Genomic DNA, 13079 nt, shown 5'->3' with positions numbered 1-13079 from the left:
GGCTGTTTGTATTCTATCCACTTTTCTTTTTTACTCCGTTGTTTACACTTCCGTACCAGGTCAAAGTCAGATCCACCGCAACAATCAAATTCTTTTGGCATTGGACTTGCATAGCGTCATTAATTAGAACTCAAAATGTCGTCCCCTGCCGGTCGTCGGCAGCGCAATTCTCAATCTGCGACTCCTAGGCGTACATCAGCGAGAAATTCACAAGCTGTACCAAGTAGTCCACCAGATCCCGCTGCTGCTCAACTTCAAAATGAAGCAGCCTCGTCACAAGGCGTTACAGGTACTCCTCGGCGGGGTATTATTCCATCGTCGTCGCCTATGAATTATCGATCTTCTCCGGCAGATGCTGCACGATTCAATAGAGAAATCAGCTCACCCCTGAGACAAATGACAAACACCCAGACAACAGAAGATGGCGATCGTACTCCAAGAGCTGGTGCTAGCGCACTCATCGGTGGTAGGTACTGCGTTTACAAATTAATTGATACCGGCTGACAACAATAGACTCTTCACCCATCAGATATGAAGCAAGTTCTAGTCCTGGTAGAGCATATGCCAATGATCCTCAAACCAATATTCCAAGTGATAGCAGTGGTCTTTTCGTTCGCTCTTCTCGTTCCCAAGGTCCTGGGTCTGCGGTTAATAATTCGCGAAGAGGAGATATTACTTCTGACAACCTTAACACACCCCGTGCGAGAAGACGTATTTTCATGGATGAAAGTGGTCGAATTGTAAGAGATGTTCCACCTGAAGATGCGGAAGCTCCATCGTTCTCGAACCTCGATCCAACAACTTCAGATGCGCAAGCAATGGGAGGAAATTCAACACTTTGTATCTGGGGTACGAATGTTTCTATAAACGATACGTTGTCCACATTCAAGGACTTCCTTCGAAACTATACCAAAAAATACCGAATGTGGGGTGAAGGAATGTCAGAGGAAGACACCCAAGCTGATCCAGAATCGAATTCAAAGGAATACTTGGAGATGATGCAAAATATGTTAACTCTTGGAATCACAAGTCTCAATTTAGATTTTGGCAATCTCAAGGCTTACCCTCCAACCAAGAAACTTTGGCAACAAGCACAGGATTACCCTCAAGATATTGTCACTCTTATGGATCAAGGTATTAAAGATGTGATGTATGAGATCGCGGAAAATCAAATGGCAGTTCAAAGGCAATCACAAAGCTCCGCTGGACAGGCGTCCGGAAGAAGCAGGATTCAAAGTTCAGAACCCCCTGTTCCTAGTTCTGAGAGAAGCGAGCCAGAAGCTGCAACACCACGAGCACAAGATTCTAATGAAGTGGACTTGTGTGCGGAGGTACAAAAAAGATCATATAGAGTTCGACCATTTGGATTGGACAAGACTATTAATATGAGAGAACTTGATCCATCTGACGTCGATAAGATTATTGCTATCAAGGGTCTCGTTATTCGAACTACGCCAATCATTCCAGACATGAAAGATGCATTCTTCAAATGTTCTGTTTGCAATCATACTGTCAAGGTTGATATTGACCGTGGTAAGATTGCCGAGCCTACAGAATGTCCTCGTCCGGTTTGTAAATCTCCAAATTCCATGCAAATTGTACACAACAGGTCTGGATTCATGGACAAGCAAGTTATTAAACTTCAAGAAACTCCGGATTCCGTTCCTGCTGGTCAAACACCCCATTCCGTCTCAATGTGCGCATATGATGAGTTGGTGGATCTTTGCAAAGCTGGTGACAGAGTTGAGATTACTGGTATCTTCAAGGCTAGTCCAGTTCGTGTCAATCCTCGCCAACGAACTCTTAAGAGTATTTATAAAACATACATTGATGTTTTACATATTCAAAAGGTTGACAAGAAGAGAATGGGAATTGATGCTTCGACCGTTGAGCAAGAAATATCCGATCAATTAACAGGCAACATTGAAGAAACTAGAAAGGTTTCCGAGGAGGAGGAAGAAAAGATCAGAGAAACAGCTGCAAGACCTGATATTTACGAACTTCTTTCTCGATCCCTTGCGCCTAGTATTTTTGAGATGGATGATGTTAAGAAGGGCATCTTGCTTCAGTTATTTGGTGGAACTAACAAGTCTTTCGAAAAAGGAGGAAGTCCAAAATACAGAGGAGATATCAACATTCTTTTGTGTGGTGATCCTTCTACTGCGAAATCTCAGATTCTTCAATACGTGCATAAAATCGCTCCTCGTGGTGTATATACTAGTGGTAAAGGATCTTCGGCAGTTGGTTTAACAGCATACGTCACTCGAGACCCAGAAACGCGCCAACTTGTTCTTGAATCCGGAGCTCTCGTTTTGTCGGATGGTGGTGTTTGCTGTATCGATGAGTTCGATAAAATGTCCGATGCTACACGATCAGTTTTACACGAAGTCATGGAACAACAAACTGTCTCTATTGCTAAGGCAGGAATCATCACTACTTTGAATGCCAGAACAAGTATTCTGGCCTCTGCAAATCCAATTGGAAGCAAATACAATCCAAACTTACCAGTACCTCAAAACATCGATCTACCACCTACTTTACTTTCCAGATTTGATCTTGTCTACTTGGTTTTAGATCGTATTGACGAGACTGCTGATCGTAGATTGGCTCGTCATCTTCTCAGTATGTACCTAGATGATAAGCCACAGAGTGCTTCGGGAGGAATGGAAATTTTGGTAAGCACATCTTTCTCAACCATGCACAAGTATAAAGCTAACAAATTCAGCCCATCGAGTTCCTCACTTCCTATATCTCATACGCTCGTGCAAAGTGTCAGCCACGCATCAGTCAAGAAGCATCTACGGAACTTGTTTCCGCTTATGTTGAAATGCGTAAACTGGGTGAAGATATTCGTGCCGCTGAACGTCGTATCACAGCCACTACTCGTCAACTCGAATCCATGATTCGTCTTTCCGAAGCTCACGCCAAAATGCGTCTTTCTGAAATCGTCACCAAAGAAGATGTTCAAGAAGCAGTTCGATTAATTAAGAGTGCGCTCAAACAAGCAGCTACGGATGCGAGAACGGGATTGATTGATATGAGTCTTTTGACAGAAGGAACATCCGCAAGTGAGAGGAGAAGAAAGGGAGATTTGAAAAATGCGGTATTGGGAGTAGTGGATGAAATGACGGGACCAGGTGGAAATGCTAGATGGACAGAGGTGGTGAGGAAACTTGGGGAACAAAGTAGTTTACAAGTCGATGCGGCGGAATTTGGAGAGGCGGTTAGGGGCTTGGAATTAGAAGGGAAGGTTATGATTCTTGGTGAAGGGCCGAGAAGAAGTATTAGGAGGGTTACGGGTCAATCTTAGACTAGGAATGGACGGGTGGTGTGGGTAGATGCATTGATGAAGATGATGTGTATGGCGTTGGGACTTTGTCTGTTTGGCTACGTATGATCTGCTATGATATGATATGATAGTTGAGTAAAGGAAAGAAAGGTATTCATTGATTCATGAGTAGAAGGATATGCAAATGGTCAGTAAGTCAGTAGGTAGTACGAGATGAATAATATATATATGATTCCCTGGGTAGAGAGAGCATTTCTGATTCTGTTCCATTTTGTCTCCTGGTGCATCTACGAGTATTGAATTGTGTCTAGGTAGAGGTAAGTTACAACTTGTCTAATATTTACGCGTCTGGGTGATTAATCAGTATTGGAGTTCATGGCAGCCTGAATGGATGTGAAGAATGTAGGTAGGTAGGTAGCCTTGGGGGTCTTTATCGAGTAGTAGGTGAGTATTAGATAGTTATCTATACCTACCTATCTAGGTTGCTATATAGACTTTTAATCTTTTAACGTGATAGATGTAGGTATGTATGTATAAGTACCTACCTAGGTATGTATTATTATGGTTGTTATTATTATTATCACCACTAGCGCTAAATTCTTCAGGCTTTTTGAATATCTGATACAGTATCTCCTATCTCCTTCGCTAGGAGAGAGAGAGAGATGAGGAATAGAGGGTAGAGGGTGGAGGGTATAGAGCGATACCTATCACTATTTCAATTTTCAGAAGATGAGATTTCAATGTAGATAGATACCTACCTACCTATCTAGGTACCTACCTAGGTATGTAGAGAAAATATTATAACTACATTCTCCCCTCTCTCCTCTTTTCTTTTTTTTCTTGAATTTTTATTACTCTCTTCTCTTATTTCTTATTTCTTATCTCTTATCTCTCTTCTTTTATATAAAATCTTATATTCATTTCTCGATTCATTAATTAAATCTATATCTTTCTATCTATCTATATCTATAGCTATTATATTATATTGTATTATATCATATTATCATCTACACCTCCTGCTCCTATAGTGAGCTTATATATCGTTCAACGAGATGAGATGAGATGAGATAAGCTCCCGCTTTACAAGTTCATCTGAAGATTAAATCTGATATATTATACTATGTATAATAGATGACCATAAGATAAAGATAAAGATAAAGACAAAGATTAAAAAATAAAAAAATTAAACTTAAATCTACTCGGATAATCTGAATCTCTATTTCTCGAGAATTTCGTAGATTACCTATATTGTATTGTATTACTCTACTCCTCTTGAATTATACTCTTTCTTTGATTCTTTCTTTCTTTCTATGCAATTATTAATATGATTTATTCGGTTGATTTCTCTGTTGATAAATCTAAAAGTTTAGATATGGGGGTGTGATGAAATAGCTGTTGGCGATGTTAGTCGATGATTTGGTATTTTTGTATACTTATCTATTGAATATTATGCGACGTTGAAGCTTTGGTGGTTGCTGTGATTGTGATATGTTGTTTGTATCTAGGTGAGGTGCTGTTATTTTTCCTCCTGATGGGGTGTTGACATGTTATAGGTTGGAATTTAGTTCGGAGTCGGAAATTAGAAGTTGGAAGGTATGCGAGTGTGAGCTGATGGTTGGCTAGATTTATCATCTCTGGATCTGAGGGCGAGATTGTCCTTCGGATCTGCTTATTATTTAGATATAGCCGTCCAAGGAGCCTGAGATGCTATGTGTGTGTGAATATGAGGTAGGTGTGGTTTGTGAGTTCGAAAGTATGAAGGCTCGTACCGAGTGACCCTCACACCTCATACGTAGCAGAATAGTACAGTCTTCTACTGTGTCACAAATTCATCTTATCAGATCAAATCAAAGAGAAACTTTCTCTTCTCTCACCCCAAAACCAAATCCAACAATTCTTCCTCTCTTTCCCTTTCCCTTTCCCACACCTCTTTCACTACGCACCCATTACCCCTTCGATACGCAATACCATTTTCCCACTCCACCCATAACACATGATAACAATCTTGACGCGTCGTATGGTCAGGAAACCAATCTTTGACTTCTTTCTCCTCCTCGCCACTCTTCGTGTTGACGCCAAACCATCCTTGAGAAATGGCAACAAATTCAACGAGAGTCCTGGTCGTTGCGTTTTGCGTAAAATGAGCTCTATCACTTTCACACATGAGCGTTAGGAAACTGACAACTTCTCCGTTCGAATCTTGAAGCTTGACGTCTGTGAAATTTTCATCATCTTTCAGTTCAGGCGAAGATGAAGACCGCTTTTCTGCTTTCGTATAAATATCTGGAACCCTATGTATGAATGTTCGCGAGGTCTGACAGTAAAGGAATTGCGTCTGCATCTGTACAGGGTGCTGTTTTTTCGAGTCTAGAACCGGAACTGGATATTTGTACCATTTGTCAGAAGAGTTTGAATGCCAATAGGCATATTCTTGCCCGTCACCCGAATACGCAAATGTGTTTAGATGCTCAGGGTTACCACAATCCCAGCCAAATCGAGTGCGCATCCATCCTTTGGGAGGCGTTTGTGTGATGTCTTCGGCTAGAACTTTGTACTTGTACCAAGTCGACGCAATTTTTCGTCTATTTGTCGATTTGGGATGGTTCATTGTGTACCATGTGGTAAGAGGTTTATGAACACCTTTTATATATTCAGCTCTCTTCCACGAAGAAGCTTCAAATTCGCAATCATCTGTAAACCCGGCGCCTACTTGCCATCCAAGAAACGACCAGCTCGGAAAGCTGTGATATCTCTTTCTTAGTTGAGTGCCGTCTCTCTCCAAAACCAATTGGATTCCACATCAAACCAATCTCAAAGAAGAGTTCAGGAATACCATACAACAAACCGCCTTCAAATATCTGGCTGAGTCCCCATTGAATACCAGAAAAGGCCGCTAAGGCATCATCAGGAAATGTAAGATCTTTCTGATTGAACTCCCGTAATAGATAGTTCATGTTCTTCATATCTGGAAAAGTGGGATCTGCAAATAGTTCTGGAGGTAAAAGTGGATCGATTGTTCGCGGCTTGTATGGTTTTATATCGGGGATCAATTCCTCACTCCAAGTAGACGCGCTGCATTCCCAATAAACAGTTCCATTTTCAAAGATAAGACGTCGTTTGGCGCAAAGATACTCTTGGTGAGTCCAAGCCCGTGAATGATATACACGATTAGTCTTTTCAATTCTGCTTCTGTGGTTGATCAACTTTATTGGTGGTCCCATAGACATTACGTTTTGTTTGAAGTCTCGTTGGGAAGTGATTCCCTTGAATCCTCGAAGTCCATGGTTGGCGTCAATGCCATCGGTAGCTACGATTGTGATACCTGAATGGAGTAAAGCTAAATTTGAACCACCGAGGTAGGATCTCCGATCAAAAGAATCAAACTCACAAGAAGTAGTGTATATTCTAGCCATAGAATTCAACTAGGCTTGCAAAGTCTCCGGATCATCTTGAACAATGCATAATGTATCAACCCACAAGTATCGCTCTCCAATGAGTCGAACAACGTCAATAGCATTTCTGATCGTCATAGGTAACTGATCTGCCACAGATTCTTTCGATAAAACTCCCACTTCTTGAAAGCCGAGCGATGTTACCTTTCTCGCTGTAGAAAGGCACAGTTTTCCCCCGAACATAGCTCAATGTAACAAATCTCGAATGCTCACGACCAGGTACAAGACATGCAGCCACAGTATCAATCAACCACGTCGGCTGGATTGCGTCCATTCGTGTGAGTTTCTCAGGATACTCACATGCAGTTCCATGATGTTTATCACACAAATCTTTCCGATTCAGAATAACCCCCTCATCAATCCACATAGGATCAAGAATACGCGCACGTCTCGAATGTGGATATTCATCATTCTTCTCACGAACGAATTCAAAGCGACGGCCTAATGAAGCTGTCCCCTACTTACTCGATCTGAGCACTGTGGACGATGCCCTTTTGGACATGCCAATTTTCCACTTGGAGAAGTTTTGGATCGCAGGGCCGTCTGCGTCGAATTTTGTGATCCATCTTCCGTGTGGACATTCCGTGTCGATGAGTGAGGAAACAGTTTCCTCATATGGCAATTTGTTGTCTAATACCTGTGTTGGAGAATTCGAAAATTCGTTCACATGTTGCACATGTCGTCAGCGTTTCGCTCATGATGAGTAAGTAGGTGGTGAGTGATCTTGATCTGCTTGGGCCGTCATCTAAAGTACGATGTAGTCTCTGAATTACTTGTATAAAATGCATGTAATATGGAAAGTAAGTTGGATAGTCGAAGGCTACTGATCATAGGTTGCAAATTTCTCTCCGAGCGCAGCGGTACCACAAGATGGATATGAATGCCAGCAAAGCGTGATTTTGGAAAGATGCCCTGAGGTGACATATTGTTGGTATCATGTGACAGAGCTGGACCAATCACTTTTGGGAATATGTTTTCTTTATAATCGTATGATTACAGCTCATCTTACTACAAACCTCAACTCTTCATATCTCTCTTCAAACTTCACCCCTCCAAACCTCACCTCACCTCATCTCATCCCTCCACTTTACTTCACTCACTTTACTTCACTCACTTTACTTCACTCACTTTTACTTCACTCCTCTATATCTCATCTCACCTCCTCATCCTGCCACTTTACTAATCTCACCCCCTATACATCACTACAACTACCTAGGTATGTAGAATTCACGAACACCAAGATACCCAAATACCCAAAAAGATAAAAATCACCACATCAAAATCTCTTAAATTATGCAATTCTACAATCTGCTCTACATTCCCCTCCCCCTCCTTCTCCTTCTCCCCCTCCTTCTCCCTTCCAACATTCTTTCCCACACTCCAATCTATTACCAACATCTCCACACCTACCCCCTAACCACAACCCACCCCCTCACCACAACCCAACTCAACCCAACACTAATACCTCCCCCAAAATTCCATCTTTTATTCCCCCCTATTTTCCTATACATTTGTCCCATTTTCCCATTTCCCCATTCCAAACGCCATAAAGCAAAAAGACCACACCCCACCACCACCCCCACCACACCAGCCAATCAAATTAACTATATCGAAGTTCTTCCACTATACTTACTACTAGGTAATTCAAAATAAAATATAAATGTACTGTAGACCGATAAATCTCCTTCATAAATGCATACATACATAAATATAATACGCATCCATCCATTCGTCCATTAAATACAACCACCATCTCGTAGCCCAATGCAACAATAGAAATAGCATTCCATCATCCACCCATCTAAAGCAAGAAATCCTTCATTCCACTTCAATACCCTCGTAATCAAATCCTCACTCGCTATCCAGCTGTAGTCAAGACATAACTTGTAATAGCACTCATCCTCTCACTTGTCAACTTTAATCCAATCCTCAATAACTCCTGAGCAACTTCCTTATCCTTTTCTTGCAGGTCCTCCCAGTCCTTTTTATCCATCAACCATGCCACGCAATCTCTTTCCGCCATAACGGTAGCCGTACGATCAGTTTCCGAGAAAAATGGTAATTCTCCACATGTCGTTCCAGCAACTATACTTTCAAAGTAGCGACCTTGAGGTAATTCATAATCAGCACGAAGGATACCTTCTTCAAGGAGATAGAAACCCTTTGCAGGTTCGCCACGACGGTAAAGTATTGTGCCTGCGAGATATTCTTTACGAGTGAAGAACGTAATGACACGGAACCAGAAATCTTCATTTTTATTGGTGAGACCTTGGAAAGTTTGACGGATTAAGCGAAGGGGTTCTTGAAATTAGAATATTTTAATATCAGGTGCGGTAGTTTCTTCCAAAGCATTAGTAGCCATTCGGAAAAGTTGACTGCGTCTTGGAGAACTGAATTGAGTATCGAAAGAATGTGAGAATGATTTGCCGCGGCTTCGACTTGAGGGCACTTCTAGATGATCAGTTGCGCCATTGCGGTTGGCGCGAGCTTGTTGACTGGCGTAAAGTGTTTTCAATAATTCGTTTTCGCAACTCTCCAATGCAGAATTAAGATCTTGAAATAAGGTCACTTCGTTACCATCATCAATCGCTAGACCTTGGCCAAGACCAACGGATCTAAGATGACTCCCTATAGGACCTTCGGGATCCACACCGCTAAGAGATAAAGTGACACCCTTCTTGCTGAAGATTCGATTCAATCGTAAAAAGGCCTCGGCAGCGGAATAATCAATTCCTGTAACATGGTAGAGATCAAATATCAAGAAACGTATTGGTCTTTCGGTAAATGCTTCATCCTCAACCAAAGCACGAATACGTTCCTCGACACTGACGATGGTACCAAAGAAAAGATATCCAGCTAACTTTGTGACATGAATTTGCTGGCCCACGTCTCGAAGGTAGCGAGACTGAGTAGCGTTCCTACGAACAGTAGATCCAGCTATCTCACCTGAGTAAGACGCTCTCACTGCGGGGATTCTAGATGTCTGGACTACCAAGGATACAAACGCAAGACCAATACCAAGGAAGATTCCAGCAACGAAATCATAGATACCCATGGTAATAACTATTATGCATACCTAAAAGGAGTTAGCTTTTCATCTGAAAGTGGCAGACTCAAATGTAATGAGAACCCGAAGAATGTCTAAACTTACTGTCAAATACTCAAGGGGCTTCAACTTCTTCCTTGGTACCCACACAGCCTCAACCAAAAGTTCGAAACCAAGCACAAAGATGAGAGCCCCAACCATCATAACCGGAATGTAGCCGATTAAAATCAGTCCATACATCAAAATTCCAAAAGTAGCAGCAGCAAGTAGAATACCAGCTAAACGATTACCACCTGATCTCATAAATAGGATGGAGTTGGTATAGACCAAATAATTCTGAACACTTCCTGCAAATCCAGATAGCATATTGGAGATGCCATGTGCAATTAGTTCTCGATCCAAGTTAAGATGATCCTCGCCAACGTTGATGGCCAATGCTGGAACATTGATAGGAACATGCAAAAGTCCAAAAAATGTCAAAGCAAACATAGCAGGGACCGTTTCGAGAATAGCATCCCAACGAACGAGGTGGAACTTGTACAAGGTCCAGAAATACCACCATGGTTCATCAGCTTCAGGACCTTCAAAAATCCAGCCATTTCGACGTAAATTGGGTACTTCGAGTTCATCCAATGAAAGGACAAAAAAGTAGAATACTGCTGGAATAGTCATGATAACGGCGGACAAATAAAATTTCGAGGTAATTTTAGTTTGCGACCAGACAATGAAAAGAGCAATGGAGAAAGGAATGACCCATAGGGCAATTGTATCTGGCTCGAACATCTTGTGTAGAGTGCTCATGTCATAATTCAAATTTCCATCAAGGCGTGCTGTAACCTCAAATCCAGTAGCAATGAGGAACCAACCAACCCCACCAATGCATCCAATGAGTATATGTCTAGGAATAAATCCAACGATGTAACCAAAGCCACAAGTTCCCATAAAGAAGAATACAATACCTGTTAAAATGGAACTAATCGCATATGACGTGATAGTTGTCGCGATGACGGCTTCGGGATTATCTTCGCCAACCACTTCCATTATCGTAAACGCCATTTTATGAAAAAATGGCACAACTTCTATCATTTCACTACCAATACCTCCTTTGAATGTACTCATGCCGCATGAGAACACCAATTGCGAAATTATTGTACTCACGTAGAATATAGAGATGCCGGCTGCACCAAGTTTTTCGAAAATTGGTTGTCCTAGAGGAAATAAGATCTATAGCAAAGGAATATTAGCATATAATACTTTTGATCTTAATAAAGGTTTTCGGAATTTATGGAGGAAGAATTTGCGATGCAGGTAGAATGATAGGTGCGAGTAATGGCCGGAAGCGAACTCCAAAATTGGAGCCCACGTCACCATGTCTCGGAATCGCGACAAAACTGTGATGAAAAGTAAAAAAAAACATACCATCCCATATGATAATGCATCCAGAATATTAAGCAACATTCCCAAAAGTACTGATGGAAGAGATTGAGCGGGTGCAATAAAACAGTTCTGCCATATCGCCATTCTATCCCAGCGCTTGGGGTTGAAAGCAGTTTCGACAACGACTGTGCCTCGTTCCCTGGTTGATTTCAGGACATTCCGTAGCTTTGGCCAAGTTGGATTTCTTGACGTCTTTAAACTTTCAATATCATGATCCCCCCTTATCCAATCGGGGTGAGAATGTGAAGATGAGACTTTGGACAACAAGGGTGTACGTTCTGACGAGTCCATCTTGACGCCCTGCGATGTAATTATGAGGCGGCCGTCTCTCGAATTGGAATCGCATTGTTCACTTTCAATGGCCCCATAGCCCAGCGTTCCATTTTCATTCTGCAGTAATGTACTAGGAGGAGAAGTTCTCAGCATGTTCGTTATGGCAGATGCGCTATGTGGAAGGCTGCTTGTGGAGCCCTCTTCTGGGGTAACTGGCTCAGACACTTCTTCTATCGTTTCGTGACGTGGTTGTTCGATATCTCGATTTGATCTTGACTCGTCTTCACCTCCATTGAAGTATGATTCGAGGTGCATCTGATGGTTTGTGCGGGTTCGGGTCGGGGAGGGAGGACCTGGGGCTGGTGTGTCGGACAGGGCATATGACGCAAGTTCGGCCGTATCTTCTCTAACGCTGCGGGCATACTGTGCGCTGTCTACGAGGACTATGACGATATCAGATCAGATTCACTTTGGATAAGCCCATCGGAATCTATCCGGTAGTACTTACCTGGATCTCCACGATAGGAAAGATGAACGAAAGAACGTGTAGGTTGGTATTGGTGTGAAGCGCCGGAAGTATTAGTGTGTGAATTCTGCTGTGCAGATTGGCCTCGAAAGGAACCGTGATTCAAATCGGATGGCAGGTTCGAGAGACCATCTTGCGAAGCTGAAGCATGAGGGATCAGACGGGGACTTGAGTATGATGAAACGGAATCTCCACGACGCCGGGATGGCGCAGAGGCCGGTGAGGGGAATGACATTATTTCCAATTCCAATTGCTATGTACAAGCTAAAGTGTAAAGGGATGGAAGGTAGGTGTATATGTATATGTATATGTATGTGTGTGTATGTGTATGTTGTATGTTGTATGGTAAGCTATATTCCCAATCCGTATCTGCCTCACGCACGCAGAGCGCCCAAGCAAAGAGTACGGGGAAGAATAATATAATGATGTAAATGGAATTTGACGAATGAAAATGAAATATGGAAAAGATTGGAAAGTCTAGATAAGATGTTTGCTACTAAATTTTTAGTTTCCCCTAGTGCAATTGTAGATTGATGGGTGGAAAATCTGGGACTTCCCTTGTATGAGAATAATTGGGTTGGAGGTGGAGTGGAGATATCAAATTGAGTGAACAAACGAAAGTTTATTGTTAGTTTGTGAGGAATCTGGATGTTAAATTTAGAGCAGGAATATAACATGCTATAATACATTGAATAGAGGTAATAGTTGAAAAATCTACCTAATAGTATAAATGAAGGTTTTCCTAAGAAGACATTGAGAAGAATGACAAAATGAGAAGATGGTATCAAGAAATGTATGTAGATATGTAAATGTAAATGTGCATGTTTGCGTGCTCACCTATCTCTCATTACAAGACTTTCTTTTTTTCTTGCTAGGGGAAGATAGCTTTTCCTGGATCTTGAAGACTGGGGATGCCTCGGACGCATTGCACTATTATAGTTTGCATATAAAGGAGGAGAGTAAGCCAATGACAGTTGATATTCTCCACTTATACCTTGACCACATAGACGCAGGTAACAAGTCCGTGAAGCCGTTCACGCCGTTCAGCTATCCAGC

At 41.9% G+C, this 13079-nt stretch overlaps 4 protein-coding genes across 4 annotated transcripts; 1 reads left to right on the top strand and 3 right to left on the bottom strand.

Moving 5' to 3' along the window:
• The first annotated feature begins 50 nt into the window (after positions 1 to 50).
• Positions 51 to 3549, top strand: EAF02_004591 (uncharacterized protein). Its single transcript, XM_038900639.1, has 3 exons — positions 51 to 466; positions 514 to 2675; positions 2726 to 3549. Exons 1-3 carry the CDS (start codon positions 136 to 138, stop codon positions 3308 to 3310), a joined length of 3078 nt encoding a protein of 1025 aa, XP_038759151.1. The 5' UTR covers positions 51 to 135; the 3' UTR covers positions 3311 to 3549.
• Positions 3550 to 5159: 1610 nt separating this feature from the next.
• EAF02_004590 (uncharacterized protein) lies at positions 5160 to 5897 on the bottom strand (the record flags this gene model as incomplete). Its single annotated transcript, XM_038900638.1, has 1 exon — positions 5160 to 5897. The coding sequence occupies one exon, from the start codon at positions 5895 to 5897 to the stop codon at positions 5160 to 5162; it is 738 nt and encodes a 245-aa protein (XP_038759150.1).
• A 79-nt stretch (positions 5898 to 5976) lies between these two features.
• Positions 5977 to 6702, bottom strand: EAF02_004589 (uncharacterized protein; the record flags this gene model as incomplete). The annotated part of the gene is made up of 1 exon (XM_038900637.1): positions 5977 to 6702. The coding sequence occupies one exon, from the start codon at positions 6700 to 6702 to the stop codon at positions 5977 to 5979; it is 726 nt and encodes a 241-aa protein (XP_038759149.1).
• Positions 6703 to 8599: 1897 nt separating this feature from the next.
• Positions 8600 to 12258, bottom strand: EAF02_004588 (uncharacterized protein; the record flags this gene model as incomplete). Its single annotated transcript, XM_038900636.1, has 5 exons — positions 8600 to 9042; positions 9118 to 9817; positions 9893 to 11011; positions 11207 to 11940; positions 12006 to 12258. 5 exons carry the CDS (start codon positions 12256 to 12258, stop codon positions 8600 to 8602), a joined length of 3249 nt encoding a protein of 1082 aa, XP_038759148.1.
• Between the last annotated feature and the right edge of the window lie 821 nt (positions 12259 to 13079).

The sequence above is a fragment of the Botrytis sinoallii genome, assembly GCF_014898435.1.
Source record: "Botrytis sinoallii strain Bc 23 chromosome Unknown BSIN_007, whole genome shotgun sequence".
Lineage (NCBI taxonomy): Eukaryota > Fungi > Ascomycota > Leotiomycetes > Helotiales > Sclerotiniaceae > Botrytis > Botrytis sinoallii.
This window is presented reverse-complemented; position numbering and strand designations above follow the sequence as displayed.